This window comes from Pongo abelii, chromosome 8, assembly GCF_028885655.2.
Source record: "Pongo abelii isolate AG06213 chromosome 8, NHGRI_mPonAbe1-v2.0_pri, whole genome shotgun sequence".
Taxonomy (NCBI): Eukaryota; Metazoa; Chordata; class Mammalia; order Primates; family Hominidae; genus Pongo; species Pongo abelii.
In genome coordinates this window covers 69,932,427-69,957,329 of record NC_071993.2, presented here as the reverse complement: position 1 = coordinate 69,957,329, position 24,903 = coordinate 69,932,427, and the positions used below count along the sequence as shown (strand labels likewise).

At 40.1% G+C, this 24,903-nt stretch overlaps 1 protein-coding gene and 1 long non-coding RNA gene across 3 annotated transcripts in view; one reads left to right on the top strand and one right to left on the bottom strand.

Annotated features, from left to right (window-relative positions):
• VCL (vinculin) overlaps window positions 1-24,903 on the top strand; it is a 121,501-nt gene that overhangs the window by 79,001 nt on the left and 17,597 nt on the right. For both annotated transcript variants that reach the window (XM_024254069.3, XM_024254070.3), the window contains exons 7-14: window positions 5,456-5,546; window positions 6,373-6,520; window positions 11,853-12,006; window positions 12,689-12,864; window positions 16,892-17,082; window positions 18,299-18,498; window positions 19,855-19,983; window positions 23,597-23,746. In XM_024254069.3, coding sequence (XP_024109837.1) covers window positions 5,456-5,546; window positions 6,373-6,520; window positions 11,853-12,006; window positions 12,689-12,864; window positions 16,892-17,082; window positions 18,299-18,498; window positions 19,855-19,983; window positions 23,597-23,746 — 1,239 coding nt within the window. The remainder of the gene's footprint in view (window positions 1-5,455; window positions 5,547-6,372; window positions 6,521-11,852; window positions 12,007-12,688; window positions 12,865-16,891; window positions 17,083-18,298; window positions 18,499-19,854; window positions 19,984-23,596; window positions 23,747-24,903) is intronic.
• LOC129048271 (uncharacterized) lies at window positions 61-12,717 on the bottom strand. Its single transcript, XR_008510478.1, has 3 exons — window positions 12,598-12,717; window positions 673-730; window positions 61-141 (listed from the first exon to the last, which is right to left on the bottom strand). It is a non-coding gene; the product is annotated as an uncharacterized LOC129048271 (long non-coding RNA).

Sequence of the window (24,903 nt, the reverse complement as noted above, 5' to 3'; positions counted from 1 at the left end):
TTGAGTTTTTCAGGGCTAGGATTAGGCACTTGGGGATACAAGTGAAATAGACCTGGTACTCACCGTGTACAGTCTTTTAGCTGGTCCCAGTTTTATGCTGAGGAAAACCAGTTTGTTAGGATGCTACAAAACTAACTTCATCTGAAATGAAAGAAGGTAAATTAAATTAGCTCAACTCAAGTACATGATGACATCAGAATGAACAAGAGATGTTTATTTTTTAATCTACTGACCATAAGAATGAAAAAGAGATGCTTATTTTTTAATCTAATGACATCAGAATAAAAAAAGAGGCTTATTTTTAACCTAATTTTGCTTTTGTTATACATTTATGTGGTTCAAATATCAAAGTGCTGCAAAAAGATATACCTGATAAGTCTTCCTCCTAACCTGGTTCCCATCCACTCTACCGCTCCTCACCGCCTAAGAGTAATCATTTCTATTGGTTACAAAAATAGAAAAAAATTATACCCTGAAAACAGAAATTGGTAGCTAGGATTTTAGCTCTTTTTCAGTTTTGTAGCATTATGCATCTTTGATTGCTCCACTGTAAGCAGCGAATTAATCAGACCTTTTGTCTGACTGTGACTGCTGGGTTCCCATTCTGTTTAATGCATACAGTGTCTTTCACCTCTTCTCGCCCCTACCAATAAATAATTAACTTTGTCTTACCATACTTGTTTCATGCCTCCCCATTGGTGCAGTATTCTTCTGGAAAGTGATGATTCCTCTAGAAAAGTGGGGGAAGAAAGTAAGTGGAAAAAATTCTTGGTAAAAGTGCGTCTGGCCGAATAAGTTAAGATTTTAAAGAGGCAATGCAATAACTGATTATTTTACCTTTTATACCTATATTCAAATTGCACATTTACAAATTTAAAAGTAACTTTGACTTTAAACACTTCACTTATTTTAAAAGTAAAAAGTTTCCTTTTCTTAAATCAACAATCATTTTATAGTGATCATTAAAAATCAGGTTAGCATTTTTTCTGAAAATACATTATTTATTAAAAGAATTTGAGTTAAACACAATTCTAATTCTACCCTTTGTAAATTTAGTGCTCTACATTTAATTTTTTTGGTATTTATATTACTTGTATCTTGATGCATGCTGAGAATTAAGAGGAAGTGAGATAAAAAATTAAAAAAAAATTTCACTGCTAAGACTTTGAACCCTACATAGGCACTCCTGCAGCTTTGCACCTTGAATCATTAAATTCTATTATTCAGAATTAGTTCCTGTGGTGGGTCTGTCCCCACTGTGGTCCTGGGCTGGTGGTGGGTAAAAGTAGTGAGTGACTCAGATGTCTTATACAGAAGATTAGCAAACTTAACCAAGGCAGGAAATGTTGGTTAGAACTTGTGATCGCGTAATACTACCCCCTTACTTGCAGACTATTGGGATTTAAGAGTTGATTTGTTAAAAAAAAAAAGGTCATTTGTGGGCTTTCTATGAGCAAGTGTTCTAGTGTTTTGTTTTTAGCAGCTAATAGAATGAAAGATCTCTAAGAGCTTGAGATAAATAGTTAATTCAGGCATTTATGATATTTTATCTCCCTGCTCCCCATGAGGAGAAAATCCCAAAATAAATTGATGTTTCCCTTCTGATCTAAGTTATCTTTGGTTAGTACATCTGATCATGCACTCATAGGTAGCATAGATTTTTAGAGCCGGGAAGGTATTCTTAGAGATGAGGAATTGAGACCCAGAGAAGGTAACTTCCATGAAGTCTCAGGACTAGATAACTTTCTCTTGTTTAAATGTAGTTTGTAAGATTTTGTTCTGCTGCCCAATCTATACTTTCCAGAAACATCTTAAGCCAGAAACATCTGGTTTAAAACATTGACTTGCAGGTGGAAATGAGGTCAGAAAGGGGATGGAGTGAGAAGGCAGGTGTTAGTGGAGGGAGAAGGGAGAGTATGGTGGGCAGTCATGGAGAGAGGTCCTTATTCCCCATATTTAAAATTTTCAAGAGCCTAGGATTGCAGGACTTCACTTTTTTAACTGAAGTTCCTCTTGATTGTCCATAGAAGGAGGTCATTATTATTCACAGGTGTTCTGAAGCCTAAATCTATATTTAATTTAAGGAGTGTTTCAGTTCCTAGGAAAGCATGTACAAATGGTTTAGCTTGTCATTCCATCTTTTGGTATGTAGGGAAGAGTGCCAAGGCACTGTATTTTTTTCATTTAAAACATAAATTCATAAGAATTTTATGGTAAGAAGGGGCATAACATGGGTGGGGGAGGACCCAGATAGATTCAGGCCAGCTGTCCCCAAAGCCACATGACTAGACCTGGTCTTTTTATACTTCACTCTTTCAACACCCACAAACTCCCTGAAAAACAAACCAAAAACAGATAAGAAATTGGTAGAGACTTTTCTTTTTCCCAAAGTTGAGTTTTTATACAGAAGAATACTCAAATGAAGGTGTAGTTTTTCTCTCTTCTATTTCATATCTGAATTATACTGTGGGTACTTACAGACCTACATGACAAGGTTTAGCAAAATGGTTTGTGGTACAAAGCATGGCTGACCACAAGGGTTATGATTATTTTCACCCTTTATAAATATATCCCCAAATTGACTTCTGTCCTAGTTGTCCAGCGAATTTGTTTATGTCGTATTCATTGTTTGTATACTTATATGCTTATGACAGAATTCTGTCAATTCTATAATAAATATTGCCTTTCAAAAGAAATATATATGAAAGTCTTAGGAGAAAAAAATTCCCTTAGACATGTTTGTTTTTACTAGATATGACTAATATAAAATGATTACTTATAACCTACTGTGTTCCAGAAAGAATTTAAGATGGCTCTTTCAGTTATTGTTTTAAATCTCTGAAATTGTCTAAAATTAATGCTGTTAAAAACTTTGGTAACTTATTGAAAGTCTCAGTTATTAAATGCAGCTTCATTCAAAATTGGCTATTGGTTCCTTTTAGGGGAAAATGAACATCTCTTAATTTTAACTTCTTGATGGTGTCACACCTCCCACTGAGCAGTAAATAACTCTACTCACTTCCTGAGAATTACATTCTTTCCTTGCAGTACTGGCCATTAGAGCTTTATTAAGGAGAAAAAAGAAATGATTTTTGAGGATGCTGAATAGACAAAAACTATTTTTTCCATTGTGTTTCAAATCATTTTTGGGCATTGGAGAATAAAAGCAGTCATTTTTGTTAGTGTAGATTATGAATTTGATTTCTGGAGCTTATTTTCTCTGCAGTATTAACCAAAGTCAAAACTGACAAGGCAGAGATTTGCTGACTATTGTTGGAGATTAGTAGAATCTTTAGCAACTCTCCTTGGTAAAAGAAAAAAAATCTTGTTTCATTTGATAAGCAATGAGGTTTGGAGTCAACAAACCTGAGATCAAATTAGGTTTGTAGGAGTGAGTTCCTGTTTCTTAATTTGTAGTATTATTTAAATGACATTTAAATTTGAGATTCAATGAGGTAAGCAGGGGGAAAGTAGCTAAAACAGAAGCTAACATGCAGGGAATGCATATTAAATTCAATGCATGTCAGTTGAATTTAGTTTCCTAGCTAGTAGCCTTTAATGTTAGAGTAGACATAAAAATTTCTGACCTTCGTTTCCCTTTGAATTTAGATTTTTGAAATGTAATAAATACCTATTGCTTTTCTCACTGAAAATAAAAGTGTGTTAGGAAAATGGTTTAACAGGTTTTAAGTGAAATATTTTTACATTGACATAATTATTCTCCAGGATGTGCACACACTTCCTAAGTAAGAGTTTGTGATTAAAAGAAAACCTATGCCTAGATAACTTGTGTTAGATCCTGAAGGCTACCCAGTTCTCTGAGGTTAGGAGTTGCCTGGCCTCAGATTCTTTTAAAAAGTTATTGATTCAGGCCTTGCTAATTTGGAATTAAGCTAAAGTTGACCTTTGCATTAATTTTGAAGGCAACGTTTTCTGCACAAATTAATTTAAGACACGATAGGAGAGATTTGCTGATATTCAAACCATTTGAGAATCAAAGCACTTAAAAAATACCACATATCTTCTTCTAATTACAAGTGGATTTTGAAATAGATCCTCTTATGACTCTGCCTTTTATTGACAGCTACCATGGTTACATATAACTTGATAATGAAAATATTTTATTTTCAATTTTTTCGGTAATTTAGTTCACTTCTTTTTCATTGCTATAGCTGAGAATTTGCTATTTAGAGCCTTAGATAGCCAGAGATTCAACAGGAGAATCATCCGTGTCTGTTTAGAAGGGGAAGGAGGGGTTCCGACAGTTGAGAGATCTGTCTTTTGAATAGGTGCTTTGGAACAGTTGCGGACCTTGAGCCTAACTATGGGTGCTGCCAATGCTTATTTGTGATAGTGCTGGGTCTTTTTTGAATTGGAAGTGGGGATGCTCCTGGTGCCCCCGTGTGGAAAACTAGTGGTGCAACACCTTTAAGAACCCCAGTTGTGCAGGATTGGAAACTGAAGGAAGCTAGGACATTGCCTAGAATTTTAGAGGTTAACTTTGTGCTTTGATGGCTTAACTCTGTAAGAGTCAGTTTCCTACAGCAAAAAGGAGGATAGATGGTCTTTGAAGATGCTAAATAGAGACTTAAGAGATGGCTGGTGTTATATTGTTCTCTGTGTTTTATGTATTTAAAAAAATTTACTGAAATACTTATATATATTTAAAGTGATTAGTCTATTGTTTCAGCTTCTCCTGGTGTATCCTGGGAGATTTTATGCTAGTTTCCTGATAGTCCTCATGAATCCTGGTTGTAAACAATAAGCTGAGACCCATTTATTCTATCCTGCATCTTCTTCCAGGTGAGGGATGGTAAGGGAACTAAGAAGGAGGAATAGCAGGGAAGGTCAGAAAACACTTCTAAATTATATTACTTTGAGGGGTTTATTTGTAGAATTAAAATTAAATTGCTAGATTAACATTTTCAATTGTTTCTTCCAACCAGTAATTCCAAGTTTTTCAGGTTAATTGAATATAGTGAAACATCATCCAGTGTGTGCATTTCAAAACAAGATGTAAAAGAACTGTGATTTGTGGCACCACATACTAATGAGGCTTCCCTGAAGTGGGAAGGGCTTTGGCAAGGCTGCAGTAGATGAATGTTGACTAGTGGAAAGGCTGATAATGAGGCATGTGACAACAGGGCTTTTTCCTGCTGAAGACATTAAACATATTCTGGCTTGAGCAATTTTACCAGTTTTCGCAGTTTTAGCAATAGGGAACCCAATTCCACTCTGTTTAGCAACAGAGTAGAATTAACTGAAGATTTGCATGCAAGATACTGCATTTTGACAGAAATGAGAATTGTGGTGTGGTGACAAAATTTTTAAGGCCTTCGTAGGACTGACTACCTTAGCTATGTATGTTAATGCTGTAACTTCTTTTCTGTCTTACTTTGTATCATGGTATCTCAACTTTTGCAAAGAAAATAATTATGGGATTTCTTCCCAAAAGGACACTGAAGCCATGAAGAGAGCATTGGCCTCCATAGATTCCAAACTGAACCAGGCCAAAGGTTGGCTCCGTGACCCTAGTGCCTCCCCAGGTAACCCTCTAGTTCTGCTTTTCTGATCGATACAACGATAAGCTAAAAACCAAGCAAATGAAAGAAAGAAAGAAATTCTCCCATAATCTCATCATCTGAGAGAACTACTGTAACATTATGGGGCATACCCCATTATCTGATAGTTTTGAGTAACTGAAGCAAGTAGTAGGCCTTACAAGGATGAAGGAAATAGATTCGATCACCTCTAATCACGGAGGAGTAAGTCACATTGAGCTGGGCATTCTTTGCACAATTATTGGTTCTCCCCTTCCCTGAATCCAAAAGGTAATTATTTTGAATGAAAGTTCTTCTCTTCCAGTTCCCATTGAGCAGACTTCCATTTATGTCAACAGAGTTCTTAATTAAGCAGATTAAATCATGGTGCCAATGAGAATTGGAAAGTTGACTGTATAAAGATAAGACCCAAATAGGTTATTGAACTAGGCTTTATTGATTTTCTAATCTAATATTTATTCTGTTTTAGATTAATATTTGAATGAATATGAAAAACCTAAAGTAGGTTGGAGGTGCTAAATAGTATTAAATTGTTAGAGTCTGTTTTCTTCATCCATATTCTTACTACAAGCTACTTAGTATCTCCAAATAGATATGGTTCCAAGTATCTTTTTTCGTGGTGTCTGTTGTTGAAACCTCACCCTATGGTTTAAGGGCACTGCTTGGCTGTTAGCTATCAGATATGTTGCCTTCTATTCACTCGTCTTGTTTAAAATCATCCATTACTTGGTGAATGAAATGACTTGTAAAGTATCCTCTCTAAATAATGAATGTGTCAACAATGTAGATATTGAATATCTCTTTATTTTAGGGGATGCTGGTGAGCAGGCCATCAGACAGATCTTAGATGAAGCTGGAAAAGTTGGTGAACTCTGTGCAGGCAAAGAACGCAGGGAGATTCTGGGAACTTGCAAAATGCTAGGGCAGATGACTGATCAAGTGGCTGACCTCCGTGCCAGGTAAAGTTCCTCTGTCCTTACAGAGCAGTAGTGGGTAACTCACTCCTAATAGGGTGATTCAGAAAACAAGCCTCTGCCAGTTTTGAGTTATCTCTTTGGCTAGTAGATAACAGAGATATTATAGTCTATTAAATTCTTTTGAGATGGAGGTGAACTTTTCCTTTGCTGACTTTATTTATTTATTATTTTTTGAGACGGAGTCTCACTCTGTTATCCAGACTGGAGTGCGGTGGTGCGATCTTGGTTCACTGCAACCTCCACCTCCCAGGTTCAAGAGATTCTCCTGCCTTAGCCTCCCAGGTAACTGGGATTATAGGTGCCTGCCATCACACCTGGCTAATTTTTTTTGTTTGTTTGTTTGAGACGGAGTCTCACTCTGTTGCCAGGCTGGAGTGCAGTGGCGCGATCTTGGGTCACTGCAACCTCCAACTCCATGGTTCAAGCAGTTCTTTGCCTCAGCCTCCCGAGTAGCTGGGATTATAGGCGCCCGCCACCATGCCCAGCTAATTTTTGTATTTTTAGTACAGACGGGGTTTCACCGTCTTGGCCAGGCTGGTCTTGAACTCCTGACCTCGTGATCCACCCTCCTTGGCCTCCCAAAGTGCTGGGATTACAGAAGTGAGCCACTGTGCCCGGCCACGCCTGGCTAATTTTTGTATTTTTAGTAGAGATGGAGTTTTGCCAGGTTGGCCAGGTTGGTCTTGAACTCCTGGCCTCAGGTGATCCATCCGCCTTGGCCTCCCAAAGTGCTGGGATTATAGGTGTGAGCCACCATGCCTGGCCTGACTTTATTTAAAACATGTTTTAAATTATTTATTTATTTATTTTGAGACGGAGTCTCGCTGTGTCACCCAGACTGGCATGCAGTGGTGCAATCTCGGCTCACTGCAACCCCTGCCTCCCAGGCTCAAGCAATTCTCCTGCCTTAACCTCCCAAGTAGCTGGCATTACAGGCATGTGCTGCCATACCTGGCTAATTTTTTGTAATTTTAGTAGAGACAGGGTTTTACTGTGTTGGCCAGGCTGGTCTCAAACTCTCAGGTGATTCACCTGCTTTGGCTTCCAAAAGTGCTGGGATTACAGGCGTGAGCCACCATGACCTGCCAACTTTTTCTTTTTCTTTTTCTTTTTTATTTTTTTGAGATGGGAGTTTCGCTCTTGTTGCCCAGGCTGGAGTGCAATGGCGCAACGTCGGCTCACTGCAACTTTTGCCTCCTGGGTTCAAGTGATTCTCCTGCCTCAGCCTCCTGAGTAGCTAGGATTACAGGAATGCGCCACCATGCCCGGCTAAGTTTGTATTTTTAGTAGAGATGGGGTTTCTCCATGTTGGTCAGGCTGGTCTCGAACTTCCGGCCTCAGGTGATCCGCCTGCCTCGGCCTCCCAAAGTGCTGGGATTATAGGTGTGAGCCACCACGCCCAGCCAAATTTTTTATTTTTAATGACGTGGTCTTGCTCTGTCACCCAGGCTGAAGTGCAGTGGTATGATCATAGTTCACTGTAACTTTGAACTCCTGGGCTCAAGCAATGTTCCTTCTTCAGCCTCCTGAGTAGATAGAACTATTAGGCATGTGCCACTATGCTTGGCTAGTTTTTTAATATTTTGTAGAGATAAGGTCTTGCTATGTTTTGTGGTCTCAAACTCCTGGCCTCAAGTGATCCTCTCAAAGTGTTGAGATTAAAGGCGTGAGCCACCACTCCTGGCTTGAACTTTTAAAATACACAAATGCCTAATAATAAAGTTGAAACTTGTTCCGTAATTGAAACTGAAACACAAATCTAGTTTCTAATTTTCTAGCCATAGGCTTATGAAAAATAAAGGGGCAGTGGTGAAGTCTGGCATGGGTAAATAAATTTTACAAAGGATGGGGAGAAAGAAACATAGAGTGAAAACATTGGAATTATTTCACTTCATAAAAAAATCATTTAACTAGGTTATCCTCTAAGTTGGTAATTTCTGGGCTTTCTTGAGTTTCCTTTTCATGATTATTTATTCGGATTCATAATTATTTATCTTCCTTTTACCCTCCTAAAGCCTTGGCCTTTGGAGTTTTTCTCCCCATAAACTAAATAAACATAGTTTGCTATTGAGAAAACTCAATATAATATAAATTTGTTTGGAATTCGTACAGATGAACTCATCCATAGTGATAATGAAGTTCTAAAAGATTTTTATAGAATTTTATGGTATGGACATTACGAAAACTTGGAATAGGATGAGACACTCATGAAACATCATGAGATAATTGGGATACACAGGGTCTACATACAAACAGGGCTCAGAAACACTCCTTTACATTGCAGTGCACCATTATACCTGGTCTCCAATATTAGTGCAATAGACATAAGAATGCAGATCTTATTTATTTATTTATTTTATTTTATTTTATTATTTTGAGACGGAGTTTTGCTCTTGTTGCCCAGGCTGGAGTGCAATAGCGTGATCTCGGCTCACTGCAACTTCCGCCTCCTGGGTTCAAGCGATTCTCCTGCCTCAGCCTCTTGAGTACCTGGGATTACAGGCATGCGCCACCATGCCTGGCTAATTTTTGTATTTTAATAGAGATGGGGTTTCACCATGTTGGTCAGGCTGGTCTTGAACTCCTGACCTCAGGTGATCCGCCTGCTGTGGCCTCCCAGAGTGCTGGGATTACAGGTGTGAGCCACTGCACCTGGCCAAGAATGCAGATCTTAAAGGCGTGGTTCTTAACCTTTTTTGGACCAAGATCACTTCTATCATCTGATGAAAACATTCATCCTTACCTAAAAAGATGCATATAAACATGCCCATACAATATTATGTATAATTTCTAGAGGTTCATGGATTCCCTGCAGCCCTGGAAGCTCCAGGAATTTCAGGTTGAGTCTCTATGTTGAAGGGGAAAGAAACAGCTTAAATAAATGTGATCTCATTGAGTTCAGTGAATCTTTTCTCCTGCTGAGAAGCAGGCTCCTCTGTCATGAGCATGGCAAGAACTTTGCAAAAAGGACAAAAAGAAGTTTTGTTCTCATTCGGAGAAATGCCAGCGCAGTTTGATAGGATTCTTGGCTCTTCTGATTTCTCACTTTTGTGTCTTTTGTCTGCAGCCTTTTCCCAGTGTGGTAGCCAGTTTTCACTTGGAATTCTCAAATACACAGTTGTATGTGTTTAGAGAAAGATGAGTATGAGCAAGAGAATGAGGTAGTTATTGTAGGGGTTCCACCATTAATCTGTAAAGAGAAAAGGCTAGAACAGTGAAGGGTAACTATGGTCCTGCTTCACAGTGGAGCCTGCAATATCCTTTCCTGATGAAAGATTAGAAAGTTATCTCCCTGTAGTCCTTTCTTAAGTGTACCCAGCTGTTTAATATTTTAGTGGCTGAAATGCAGTAACAATTTCTTCTTGATACTCTGTTCAGTCACACAGGGTTTCTAGGTTGCTAGTATATATTTTTACCCCCATGGGACTCAATAAAATCTTTCTATTTTGAATGAGAAAACTGTGTAGCCCATAAATAGTTTTGCTCTTTCACAGTGGGACTCTTTTTTTAAAAAAAAAAATTTCTATATTTCCAGCCTCAGAGAAGTTATTATTTTGTAATATACAGTTGGACTCTTTTAACAAAAAGATCTCTCATCATGAAGTAGTAGATTTGAAGAAAAACAGCAAATTAAATCCTAAAGACTATGTTTCCTAAAAGTCTTCCCCTCTTCTGCCACATAAAAGGAAGGCCTCAACTTCAAGGAAAAAGTGTATATATACCTTTTATATACCGGGCAATAAATGAATGATTCATTACCTCAAGTTTTGGTATAGATGAAAAACAGAAGAATTTTAAAAAGAGGCTAGATAGGCTGGGCATGGTGGCTCACACCTGTAGTCCCAGCACTTTGGGAGGCTGAGGCTGGTGGATCTCTTGAGGTCAGAAGTTCAAGACCAGCCTGGCCAACAGTGTGAAACCCCGTCTCTACTAAAAATACAAAAATTAGCCAGGCGTGGTGGCACATGCCTGTAATCTCAGCTACTCAGGAGGCCGAGGCAGGAGAATTGCTTGAACTACTTGAGAGGCTGAGGTAGGAGAATTTTGGCTCGTTGCAACCACTGCCTCCCAAGATCACGCCACTTCATTCCAGCCTGGACAACAGTGAGATTCCGTTTAAAAAAAAATAAAAAAACCCACAGAGGCTAGATAGATGAATGACAGATCAATACTATTATGAAGGGAAGCAAAGGTGTTTTGGAGTTTATCCTAAAAATAGAAGTTCTGATTAGGATAATCAGCCATGCCATTCTACCAAATGGTAAAGTTACTGCCCCTATCATTGAGTTTACCAGGCTGCTTGGATTAAAACAATCTGGACTGTACAATGAGGGTAAATCATACTTTGTGACTTGGAAAGTAAATAAGGAAAACAAGTAAATAGGGAAAATAAATAGAGAAACAAGTTTCCATGAACTCATATCATTTCTGGTAGTAACAGCATATCATTTCTGAGAGAGGAAAATAGTGAAATCAGTTCTTTAGGAACTTGATGGGAAACAGTGGTTTCCTAGCACCATGTGCTCAGTATTAGCTAGTTTCGATTATTTACATATTTATAGATTGCCTAGGAGGAAGGTAGGCGTTTAAGATTATCATTAGCTTCATTATAAAAATGATGATAATTCAGTAATAATGGTAGATTTTTATTGCCAGTGTTTTCAAGTATATTATTTTGATGCTTGAAGCCACTCCATAAGATAAGTGGGGAAAATGTATTACCTACCTTCATTATATGTTACCTTCACTATACAAGTTAGAAAATGGAAACCCAGGGAGGTTAAACATCATAAACAAGGTTCCACAGGTACCAAGAGTCAAGATTTGAACACAGATCTGCTTGTTCCCAGTCTGGTACACTTTCATTAACACTATGCATGCTGCCTCCTGAAATATTTTCAATGTATACTTGCCCATAAGAAGACAATTTAATGGACTATTTATTTCAGAAGCACACATTACTATGGTAACAAAGCCCTCCCTAGCAATAAGATCACCAGCACATTTTCCCACTGAAGTTTAGATTTGATTATGTAATCACTACCAAGAGGAGAATAATTATCAAAATTTGCTGGCCTGGTCTTCAAAGTGGTTATGCAGTTCTGTGAAGCTAATGTGCATTTTTAAAAGAAAAAGTACATGATTTGGGCATCTTGCTTTGTTTATGTCTATTTTCTTGTGCTGTCCCAGATTTACTGGGGAAAAGGAAAAAGCCAAGCATGTTCACGAAAACCACATGTACTGTGCTATTGGGAATGTTTTGTCATTAAGTATTTGAGGGTGTACAATGACAGCATGTGTCTGTTTTGAGCAGAGGACAAGGATCCTCACCAGTGGCCATGCAGAAAGCTCAGCAGGTATCTCAGGGTCTGGATGTGCTCACCGCAAAAGTGGAAAATGCAGCTCGCAAGCTGGAAGCCATGACCACCTCAAAGCAGAGCATTGCAAAGAAGATCGATGCTGCTCAGGTAGTGACAGTGATTTTCAGGAGGGGTGGGAAATGTTTCATAAATATCCTAAATCATAAATATCCTATCTTTCTTCTCTGTCTCTTATCATTTACTGTGGTTGGATAATGGTTTCTAAGTGATGAGTGACTTCCAGCACTTACCAATGTTAACATCTCCTTTACTAGCACAGGTTTAGACAAATGTTTATCTATATTTTGAAATAAAGATCTTAATTTACAGCACTTCAGTTAGGTAAAAGTAAGCTCTCAGAGTACCAAGGGAATCCTGGTTCCTGATACAGATTGCACTACATTGAGACTATTCCTTGTCCCAGAATTCACAACTCTTGGGTCATTGTAATGTTTAGGGGTCAAAGTTTTCCGATACTGTTCTACTATAAAATGATTTTCAAGCATTTCACAAACACACATGTTTGAGGAACTGAGGAACTAATAAGGTGTGGTTAATTCAGAGATGAGATAAAGCTTGGGAAAATATTTTATGCTAATTAATTGATTTTAAAAAGATGAGAGATTGAGTTCATCTTATCTAAGAACCTCCGTATGATAAGAAAGATCAGAATTATAAAAATGATTACTGGTGTATTACTTTTGAAATCCTTCTTCCGGCTTTGTTAAGTTTAGTAGAATGGCATGTGTGAGTAGATCACAGCGTGCTGCTTCTCCGTTTCTGTGTGTAGAACTGGCTTGCAGATCCAAATGGTGGACCGGAAGGAGAAGAGCAGATTCGAGGTGCTTTGGCTGAAGCTCGGAAAATAGCAGAATTATGTGATGATCCTAAAGAAAGAGATGACATTCTACGTTCCCTTGGGGAAATATCTGCTCTGACTTCTAAATTAGCAGATCTACGAAGACAGTATGTATTTAATCCTCACATTGCCTTTTCATATCTTTTCTTCTCTCTCTTTCTCTCTCCCTTCCCTCTCCCTATCTTTCTTTCTTCCCCCAAGAACATACATATTTCAGTTCCCCTAGGTTAAATGCACTTATGATACTCTTCCACTATATTCTCATTAATTCTAGGTCAGATGTTAATTTGTTGTATCAGTGATGTAACTGAGGTTTAATGATTTATTGCTGGTCACATAGTTATAAATTGATAAATTTAGGATGCTAAGAACTCCTTTTTTGAGATGCTTTTTAAATTTCTAAGCTAGGGCTTTCTTTGATACATCATGTTTATGACCTATCTGTTTCCCATACATAAGAGGAAAATAATTTTTGTGGCTAGCTATGAAAAGACTCCTATGTGTATATGGAAGGGAAGAAGCATAAGAATGTACTTTCCTCCTTCCCCAGCAATGATATTTTGTAAGTAGCAAGAATAGGAGATACTTAATTTACATTTCCTGGATGATTTTTCTTGTAACAACAGCCTCCCCACAGCCTCCTCTCCTAAAGGCTCTCATGGCACCCACTTTGATGATATGGAAAAGGGGTATTTCCTCTTTTTTTTTATTTTTTATTTTTTATTTTTTTTGAGATAGGGTCTCACTCTACCACCCACGCTGGAGTGCAGCGGCATGACTGTGCCTCACTGCAGCTTTGAACTCCCAGGCTCAAGCCATCCTTCCACCTCAGCCTCCGGAGTAGCTGGGACTACAGGCGTGTGCCACCATGCCTGGCTAATTTTTTTATTTTTTGTAGAGACGGGGTGTCGCTATGTTGTCAGGGCTAGTCTCAAACTCAAGGGCTCAAGCTATCCTCCCACTTCAGCTTTCCAAAGTTTTGGGATTACAGGCGTGAGCCACTGCACCTAACTGCTTTCTTCTTTCGATAGATATTTTTCACTCTTAAGAAAAAAACCCCTGCAGCACATGCTAAAATAACACTAAGGAAAGGTTTAATGTCAAATGTAAAAGTTGCTCTCTATACTCCTAGGACCTAATGTAAGTCCATATACATACTAGGTACTCTTTAATGTTTCTTAATGATGAGGAGGTTATGAATGGTAATGGTGCTAACAGCAGACCTTCATGTGTGGTCATTCATGCCATCATTACTTAATACTATAGCACACACATAAACATACATCTATGTAACCTCTTGCCAGGAGTAGCCACTATCAGAATCATGTTAAAGACCGTCTTTGTTCAACTTTATAAAGGAGAATGTTATAAAAATTTAGAATCATAAAGGAACTCTTAGGAGAGTATCTAAGCTGGGCATGGTAGCTCAGGCCTGTAATCCCAACACTTGGAGAGGCTGAGGGTGTGTGGATCACTTGAGGTCAGGAGTTCAACACCAGCCTGCCAGCCTGGCCAACATGGTGAAACCCTGTCTCTACTAAAAAAATATAAAAATTAGCCAGGCCTGGTGGTGGGTGCCTGTAACCCCAGCTACTCAGAGGCTGAGGCAAGAGAATAGCTTGAACCCAGGAAGTGGAGGTTGCATTGAGCTGAGATTGTGCCACTGCACTCCAGCCTGGGTGACAGAGTAAGACTCTGTCTCAGACAAAAAAAAAAAAAAAAAAAAAAAAAAGAGAGAGAGAGAGACAGGGTATCTAAATTAGCTGTTCTGGCGGATGGGCTATTATTTTTATTTATGTATTTATTTTATTTATTTATTTATTTATTTTTGAGATGGAGTCTCGCTCTGCTGCCAGGCTGGAGTGCAGTGGCATGATCTTGGCTAACTGCATCCTCCGCTTGCCAAGTTCAAGTGATTCTCCTGCCTCAGCCTCCCGAGTAGCTGGGACTACAGGTGCGCACCACCATGCCCAGCTAAATTTTTGTATTTTTAGTAGCGATGGGGTTTCACCATGTTGTCCAGGATGGTCTCGATCTCTTGACCTCGTGATCCACCCACCTCAGCCTCCCAAGTCCTGGGATTACAGGCGTGAGCCACCACACCTGGCCTATTATTTTTATTTTTACAGATGAGACAGATAAAGTTAGCCTGAAAGTTGCCTTTCTATGGCTGAGAGGACCTGAGATGGAAAACAAGTCAGATTCTTTGGAATAAGGTTTTGGGGGCAGTTTTTTTCTTTGTGATATAATTGTGGTTGTCTTTTTATTTCTGTGTTGATACTTGGTTGAGGTTCTTTGGTTGGAAGGACCTGGTCAAGTAAAAAGTAGAGGATTATGGAAAATAGAGGCACCTCATCAAACCCAATAGCATGAACGTGGCCAGATCTTGGGCAACTGGAAGCCCTTCCCTTCACCTCTTAGTCGCTGTGTGGGATCCTCTATGTCTGTTTCACCCTGTGTGTTGACTTAGTTTATTTATCTGGGGGTTTTGTCTCCGGCTGTGAGCTACCATGGCCCAGGCTTAATCACTTTCTAGCTCCAGATCCCATCACTGGTTGACTATGCAGTGTTTTTGAAGTATGGACCCAGGATTACCTGCCTAAGAATCATCTGAGAAGGTCGTTAAAAATGCAGACCCCTTGACCCCACCCCAGACATACTTAATTGGAATCTGTTTTGATGGTGGGTTTAACAGTCTGTATTTAAAAATAAGATCTCCAGTGACTTTTATCCACACTGGACTTTGAGAACCCCCAGAATCTAATTGAGCGCCTTGCCTGACCATGGGTATGTTGTCCTTGAGGTAGATAACCACCCAGTTTAATCAGTAATGGCAAGGACTGGGGATTATGTGATACCAAATGTATAGTAGTTTATGGATGAAGGCTGGGCACGGTGGCTCACACCTGTAATCCTAGCACTTTTGGAAGCTGACGTGGGCAGATCACCCGAGGTCAGGAGTTCGAGACCAGCCCAGTCAACATGGTGAAAACCCATTTCTACTAAAAATAGAGAAATTAGCTGGGTGTGGTGGTGGGCACCTATAATCCTAGCTACTTAGGAGGCTGAGACAAGAGAATGGCTTGAACCCGAGAAGCAGAGGTTGCAGTGAGCCGAGATCGTGCCACTGAACTCCAGCCTGGACAACACAGCGAGACTGCATCTCAAAACAACACAAACAAAAAAAGAGTGGTGACTCTGAAGTCACAGTGCTGGGTTTGAATCCTGATTCTATCGAAGTAAATAATGGGACATTGGGCAAGTTATCCAACCTCATACATCCATTTTGTTTCTTTAATGATGAGGATAATACTGTTATTTACATCATAGGGTTGTTGTAAGGATTAAATAATATAAGACAACTGCTTATGGCTGGGTGTGGTAGGTCATGCCTGTAATCCCAGCACAGGACTTTGGGAGGCCCAGGGGGTAGGATCACTTAAGCCCAGGAGTTAAGGACCAGCTTGGGAAACATCGGGAGAATGTTTCCTATCTCTACAAAATATTTTTTTAAAAATTAGCCAGGTGTGGTGGTGCATGCCTGTAGTCCCAGCTACCTGGTAGGCTGAGGCAGGAGGATTGCTGCAGTGAGCCCTGGGAGGTCAAGCCTGCTGTGAGTCATGATCTCACCACTGCATTCCAGCCAGGGTGATGTAGCGAAACCCCTCTCGAAAGAAAAAACAAACAACAACAAAAAATTGCTTGCGATGGTACCTGGCAGAATTAGGACTCAAAAGATAGTGCTACTACTAGTTCGACTATAACTACTTCAGCTGCTCCTACAACAAACATGGCTGCCTGGGCCCACCCAGTTCCAGAGGAAACTAGTGTTTTCAGAGGTGGCAGGCAGAGGGTGCAGCTAACCTAGTGATGATTGATTGAGCTCAGCTAACCAAATGATTGATTTGAGCTTTACTGATGCAAACTCATATTTAATGTCTTAACTAGGACAAAATAATCTGAATGTAAATTATTAATTTCTTATGTAAGGGCCAAATAAACCACTCCTTTCAAACCAAATTAATAGTAATCAGGAGCAATTTGTCATCCTATTAGCATTTGTCATTAGCAGCTAAGTGATCTCAATGTAAATAGTGTTTATGTGTGACAGGATGGCTGTCTTTTTCTCTGTAGGGGGAAAGGAGATTCTCCAGAGGCTCGAGCCTTGGCCAAACAGGTGGCCACGGCCCTGCAGAACCTGCAGACCAAAACCAACCGGGCTGTGGCCAACAGCAGACCTGCCAAAGCAGCTGTACACCTTGAGGGCAAGATTGAGCAAGCACAGCGGTGGATTGATAATCCCACAGTGGATGACCGTGGAGTCGGTAAGGGCAGCAGTGCACTAAACCCTCATTAAATTGGTCTCAGTGCAAATAAGCAAGTTGTTGATAGGGGTCCTGTAACATCTGTAATTAGGTAAGGGTTCTTTAGCTGCTGACAAGTAACTGTGATTCCATTTCCAAATGCAGCCAGTAAAATTCCTGTGATGTAATCAAGAAGCGGGCCAGGCATGGTGGCTCATGTTTGTAATCCCAGTGCTTTGGGAGGCTAAGGTGGGAGGATCACTTGCGCCCAGGAGTTTGAGACCAGCCAAGCAACATAGCAAGACCCTCTCTGTACAAAAATAAAAGAGTAAAGAATTGGCTGGGCATAGTGATGCTCACCTGTAGTCACACCTTTCCAGCTACTTGGGAGGCTGAGGTGGGAGGATCGCTTGAGACCAGGAGTTCCAGGCCGTAGTGAGCTATGATCACACCACTGCATTCTAACCTCAGTGACAGAGAGAGGCCACGTCTCTTTAAAAATGAAACAAAACAAAACAAAAGAAAAAAGAACAAAATTCTAAGTTAGTTATACCCAGTGTTGTGAGGAGTTGGAGAATTGGGCACATGTATAATTTACTGGAGAAATAAATTAGTACAAACTTTCTAAATTTGGTATTAGATGTCAAGAACTTTAAACAAAGTTCATACCCATTGACTCAGGAAATTAAGGGTTTTTTTTCTAAGAAATAATTAGAGATCTTTCTAAGAAGTTGCATACAGGAATATATGTATACAGCATAAATGTTTAATAATAACCGACTTGTGAAATAATTATTGTTAATATGATAAAATATTACATAGATTTTAGATCATGATTTTAAAAGATAGCGAAATAAAAATAAAGCGTTAAAAAAAAAGAACTGGCTGGGTGTGGTAGCTCATCCCTGTAATCCCAGCACTTTGGGAGGCCGAGGCGGGTGGATCGCCTGAGCTCAGGGGTTTGAGACCAGCCTGGGCAACATAGTGAGACCCCGTCTCTCTAAAAAAACCAATTAGCCAGGTCTGGTGGTGCACACTTGTAGTTCCAGCTACTCGAGAGGCTGTGGTGGGAGGGATTGCTTGAGCCGGGAGGTCAAGGCTGCAGTGAGCTGTTGTTGTGCCACTGCACTCCAGCCTGGGTGCTAGAGCGAGACGCCACACCGCACCACACCACAGAATGACATTGCAATTGTCTCCTCTGAGTCTTGTAAGCTTCATTGTTTTTCTCTTGGTCCAGGTCAGGCTGCCATCAGGGGGCTTGTGGCCGAAGGGCATCGTCTGGCTAATGTTATGATGGGGCCTTATCGGCAAGATCTTCTCGCCAAGTGTGACCGAGTGGACCAGCTGACAGCCCAGCTGGCTGACCTGGCTGCCAGAGGGGAAGGGGAGAGTCCTCAGGCGCGAGCACTTGCATCTCAGCTCCAAGACTCCTTAAAGGTAGAAGTCAGGAGCACGTATCATTTTACTTTTTATGCTTCCTGTTATTGAAAGATGAGGGAAGGAAGAGAGAGTTTTGAAAAATACATAATTTCTGGGGTCTAGGGAAAATGAAAAGAGTGTGACCAAAGATATAAGGAAATCTAGAGCTTATTAGGAAAAAGCTTGCTGGTATATAGTAGCAACTAAATTTGTGTTTTCCAAATTCCACTCAGTCAAGAGCCCTTTCGTGATTTTTGCTCTATTCACATATCATCTGTACTTTTATTTAGCCAATATTTTTCTTAAAATGGACTTCTTTTTTTTTTTTTTAAATGGACTTCTTTTTAAAACTTAAATTTATTTAAGAGAAAACTCTGTGGGCCGGGCATGGTGGTACATGCCTGTAATCCCAGCTACTTGGGAGGCTGAGGTGGGAGAATCACCTGAACCTGGGAGGCGGAGGTTGAAGATCACGTCACTGTACTCCAGCCTGGGTGACAGAGCGAGACTCCGTTTCAAGTTAATAAATAAATAAATAAGTGAAAGAAAACTTTGTAATCCTGAAATCTTGGATTTGATAAGCTAGTTGTATTTTTTCTATTATCCTTTAAAAGAAACACATAATTATTAAAATAAAAACATTTGCCCATGTAACACCTAAAATTATCTCAGGTATCACCAGCTAGTTTATGCCGCCCACCTTGCGAAACAATGAGGGTGATGGAGACTTCTTTGTATAAATCCAGAAAACTTAAATTGGATTAAATGGGATGACTATGAAAAAGGGCTTGTTCGTGGCTTCTAAGAATACTCTTATTTAGACCCATGTTGAGAAATTGATACAGGTATTTGTTATTGAGTTTTTCTAGAAAACTTAATTGAAAGAACCTGGATTAAAAAATTCCCATTCTTGATTTCTTTCCTCTTAAGACAATGAATTGCTTAGAAATTTGGCATTACATCCACCAAACAATCCTTACAGTTACTGTGATCATTATCAGGCCCCACCAGCACTGGCAATGGTGTGGAACTCTAGCCCATCTCTGGACCTTCTTTGGGCTCAACCTTATGATTCTCAGTATCATTTCATGGAGGCCACCAAGAAAGCAAGTAGGGTTCCTTGATTGAGTGGAACAATCTCTAGGGACATGTGGGTCATGTCTCATTTCTACTACACCACTAATGTCTTACAGGGCAGGATTCATAAATTACACCTGTTCTGTGCTAGCTCAGTGCTTTGTACACAGTTAACAAATAAATATTTATTGAATGAAAGACTGAATAGATGAATGAATGTCAGTGAAGTAAAGGGCATTAGTAGATATGCTTTGAGGATATATCTGGACATTTTCATACGTAAACAATGTTTTTAAGGACCTAAAAGCTCGGATGCAGGAGGCTATGACTCAGGAAGTGTCAGATGTTTTCAGTGATACCACAACTCCCATCAAGCTGTTGGCAGTGGCAGCCACGGCACCTCCTGATGCGCCTAATAGGGAAGAGGTGGGTATCTGAGGTCTTCCATTTTTCTGTTGGCCTGTGCTATAGGTATATGTAAAGGTGAAATGTGATTACAGTGGACATCAGGATCAGTGGATCAGTGGTTGGGAAACTAGATGAAGGGTGGAAGAGCAGAACAGGGAAAGCCCTACCACCTCTACTTTTAGTCTCCACGTATATCAGTGAGGAATATCTTTAGTTGCAAGCAATAGAAGACGTGACCATCAGAGATGAAAACAACCAGGTTTGTTTTCATCACAAACCAAGAAACATGGAAGTAGGTGGCTTTGGCATTGGTTCAGCAGCTAAATATCATGAAAGCTGGCATTTCTATGATTTTCTAGGTCATTTTCTCAGGGTGTGAGATGGCATCATGTTAAAGGCAGGAAGAAATGAATAGGGGTACTCCAGTCACAACTATGCCTTTCGAGTCAGGATGATCTTTTTAAATCAATCGATGTCATTCTTATACTCAGACCCTTCCAGCGACTCCCCGCTATCCCAGAGTAAAACCAGAGTGCTAACAATGAAGAGAATTGCCAGCGATGTGCTGGTAAGCCAACTCTCCAGGAAAACAAAAAACCTTGATTTGTAATGTTTGTTGATTTCCATTATGTAAATACTCCCACGGTGGCTGTTTTAACATGAACTCACTGAAACCTGAGTTGGGAAGAGATGGACATGTTTCGCTCCTGTGAGCTGGCATGAGTCGGTACAGGTGGCTTTAGCACACCACTGGATCTGGTCCCCATTCATTTCTTTGCTCTCGTGTGGTACCACTCTTCCCCCTCATGCTACATCTGTATGTACCTCCTTGAATTGTATTCCTAGTGTGTGTTTATATGTTCTAATCTTGTGGCCTTTGCACTCATTTGTCCAGTCTTCTCCAGATAACTATATCTATTAGTTACTGTCTTTCTTCAGCTTTCTACTGAAATGTCACTTTCGGGTGACCACTAAGATAACAACCCCACCCCAACTACTATCCCCATGGATTTCTTCATCTCCATATCCTACTTTTTTACTTAGCATTTATGAACATTTAATGTATTTACCCATTTTTCATTTTTGGTTTGTCTGTCTCCCTCCCACTACCATGAAAGCTCCATGCAGGGAGGGACTTTATTCTGTCATTGCCTTATTCCCCCTTCTTGGAACAGTGCCTGCCACATTGTTGGTGCTGACAGAGTGAAAATAGAGGCTTTCCTAGAAATTGTCCACGAGAGCTTTGCTATGCCTCATTGGCTTGAACTCTATCTCATGGCCACCCTAGCTACAAAGGAGTTTAGGAAAGCAAGTATTTGGTTTTCCAGCCTTTATAGTATTGGCAGCGAACGAGAAGGGGTTTGGGTCAGGTACCCAAGACAGTGTAGAACTGGTAGGTGGAGGTTTTTGTTATTATGTGCTGATTACCCCAGTTTTCTTTCTGTAACCTGAGTTACTAGGCAGTTCAGCTGATCGTTCCCCTAGGCTGAGATGATTTGCTATTTTTTCATTCCAGACTTCTCTTTCAGGCTAGTAGATACATCTAGGTGGGCCTCTCCACCTACAGCCTTCCTAGTTACCTCAGCATATGTTGTCCTTCCGTTCTCTCTCAGAAATTTGTGAGTTGTCATTGACTTTTCCCTTCCCCGCACCTGTTCATACAAATAAACAACTAAGTCACGCTCATTTAATCTCACATCCATTTTCTGTTCATATTGCCATAGATCTAATTATTTTCCTAGTCTCCTAGTCCCCCTAGAGCTATGACTGCATAGCTCTAACTGGTCTTCTTTGACTCTTTCACTAGGCCATCAATCAAATAAAAATACAACCTGACTCTGACATTCTCCCGCTTAAACCCTTCAGTGGGGCCTGTACTTTCACAGAGGATAAGGCCAGAGCTCTGTGATCTAGCTCTGACACTTCCCATACCTGTTTCCTACAAACCCCTCCCTTTCATTTCTGGCCCTAGCTATACCTAGTTGCTTGTGGTTTCCTGCACAGTCTGTCTTTTCCACGTCTTTGTTTTTTCTGTGTAATTATCTTCCCCTTCTTTTTTGGTGAATTACTATTTATCCTTCATCCTATTATCCTTTGCTTCCTACAGAGGTTAAGTGCTTTTTCTTTTGCTCCTATAACATCAGTGCTTAGCTCTATTATTGTACATAGCACACTGTATTGTAAATCTGTTTTCGAGTGCTTTTTTCTCACTGGGCTGAGTTCCTTGAGATGAGGATATTGTGTCTTACTCATTTTTGTATCCTCAGTACCTGTCTCAGGGTCTGGCACATAGTAGGTGCTCAGTAAATTTTGGTTGAGTGACGAGAAAAGCAAGTTAAGTAGTTAAATCAGAAGGAGCAGCAGTCATGGTCTGGCATTGAGATGGTCAACCAAGGATATTAGGTAGGTAAAAGCCCAGGAGATCCAGAGTGTGGGAGACCAGCTAGGGTAAAAGAACTGAGGCCACGGGAAGAAGGCTAGGAGATCAGGGATTTTAGGCAGAGATTCTCGGCATTAAATGGCAGGAACCCAAGTAGTTAAATCCAAACAAGAGGCTGGCGTGGGGAAGAGACTTGAGAAGATAGACACAGAACACTGGCAATGATATTGGAACTTGCTATTGAACCAAGAGACCTTTAGAGATGGTCTAGAGCCAGAACTGGTCTCTAAGTTAGGCAGAAGTTGACAAAAAAGAGGATGCATTCCACTAGGCAGCTCCAGACATGTTCGTGTAGTGTATAAACCTGACCCAGTGCTGTTGGGAAGCATCAGTTCTAATAATGCAGTAAGTAATTAACTGAAAGTAAAGACTAAATAACCCCCATTCTCAAAAGCTTATCTTCTAGTTTGAAGATAAGAATAGAATAGATTTGCAAGAATCTATTCTAACAAATGACCAAAGATCTCTTGCTACTTTAAGTTAAATAGTCCCCTTCACAGTATGCAACCTTGCACAGTATCCCTGTTAAAGGAAACATTAACTTTTTTAAAATTTGAGAGCTGAATGAACAACTAAGTAGATGGTTTTGCATTTGGGGTTAATAAAAGTCAATCATCCTTGCCCTGAGGCCTGAGTGTGAGCACCAGCTATCATTTTTCCCTTGGAGGTCAAGGGCAGAGTTTTTACAACATTGATGGTAATGGGATACATGAAGGATGCTGCTCTGGGGAGGCTGGAGCTCAATTTAGGACTGTGTGGATGTTCTGGGCTTTTAACATACCCAGCTACCTACAGTAGAGTCTGGAGTGGGTTTGACTGTCTTCTTCAAACTAGAAGATAAGCTTTTGAGAATGGGGGTTGTTTAGTCTTCACATTCAGCAAATTACTGCAGAGTATATAATGCTCCTGCTTGTACCTGGTAAGCACTGGTTGAACTGGAAATGAAGGTTATGTGCGTGTGTGTGTGAGTGTGTTTGTGTGCATTTGCACATGATGGTGATGGCTAAACGTCTGAGGAGATCCATCAAGGCCAGGATTTGGAGTTTGACTGTTGTTTTATTAACTAGGGTTTGATGTCATCTCTAAAGTCTTTGAGCAGTTGCTGCCCTTCTTAAAGGATGAAACTTTTTCTTAGGCTGCCTGACCCATTTTATTGAAATAAATGTTGTTAATGTCTGTTTTTTCCTCAAGGTATTTGATGAGAGGGCAGCTAACTTTGAAAACCATTCAGGAAAGCTTGGTGCTACGGCCGAGAAGGCGGCTGCGGTTGGTACTGCTAATAAATCAACAGTGGAAGGCATTCAGGCCTCAGTGAAGACGGCCCGAGAACTCACACCCCAGGTTGGGTTTTGCTCACTCCTCATACACTGTTCAGTAAAGAAAGTTAATTTCAGAACAGTTCCTATACATTTTTGAATACTTACTGTAAGATGGCATAAAAAAACATATACAGGCCAGCACGGTAGCTCACACCTATAATTCCGGCACTTTGGGAGGGTGAGGCGGGAGCACTGCTTGAGCCCGGGAGTTTGAGACCAGCCTGGGCAATACAGTGAGACCCCGACTCCACCAAAAAAAAAAAAAATTAGCTGGGTGTGGTGGCGCATGCCTGTGAACACAGCTATTTGTGAGGCTGAGGTGGGAGGATTATTTGAGCCCAGAAGGTTGAGGCTGCAGTAAGCTTTGATTGCCCCACTGCACTCCAGCCTGGGGTGACAGAGCAAGACCCTGTCACTGTCTTTATACATTTTCATAACGTTTGAATTTTTTTTACAAGGACTATTTATTAGTTTTGAAAGTAGAAAAAATTAGTAAAGCAATCCCCTTGCCACATACACACATAACTAGGAAAATATTTGGATAATCTTTTTTTTTTTTTGAGAGACAGAGTTTCGCTCTTGTTACCCAGGCTGGAGTGCAATGGCGTAATCTCAGCTCACTGCAGCCTCCACTTCCTGGGTTCAAGTGGTTCTCCTGACTCTGCCTCCTGAGTAGCTGGGATTACAGGCACCCGCCACCGTGCCCGGCTAATTTTTGTATTTTTAGTAGAGACAGGGTTTCTCCATGTTGGCCAGGCTGGTCTCGAACTCCTGACCTTGTGATCCGCCCACCTTGGCCTCCCAAAGTGCTGAGATTACAGGCATGAGCTACTGCGGCCAGCTTGGATAATCTTAAGAGGCTACTTTGTTTTGATTTTGGAGTTTATATCTTTTCTGCACATCTTTGTGAGAGTTTTTTTTTTTTTTTTTTTTTAATTGAGCTGTTTCTATAACTTTCTTTTTTCTACTTATTGTGTAACAAGGCATGGCTAGTAAGTTTGGGAGCAAAAGAAGATTGGGAAAAAAAAAACAAATTGGACAGTTATTAAAAGTCTACTATGTGATAGGTTTTCTTAAAAATATTAGCTCAGCATTATTTAGTGTGATATTTGTGTAATTTTTCTTCTATTCAAATTATAGAAAATTCATTATTTTTTCATTTATTTATTCAGACATTTA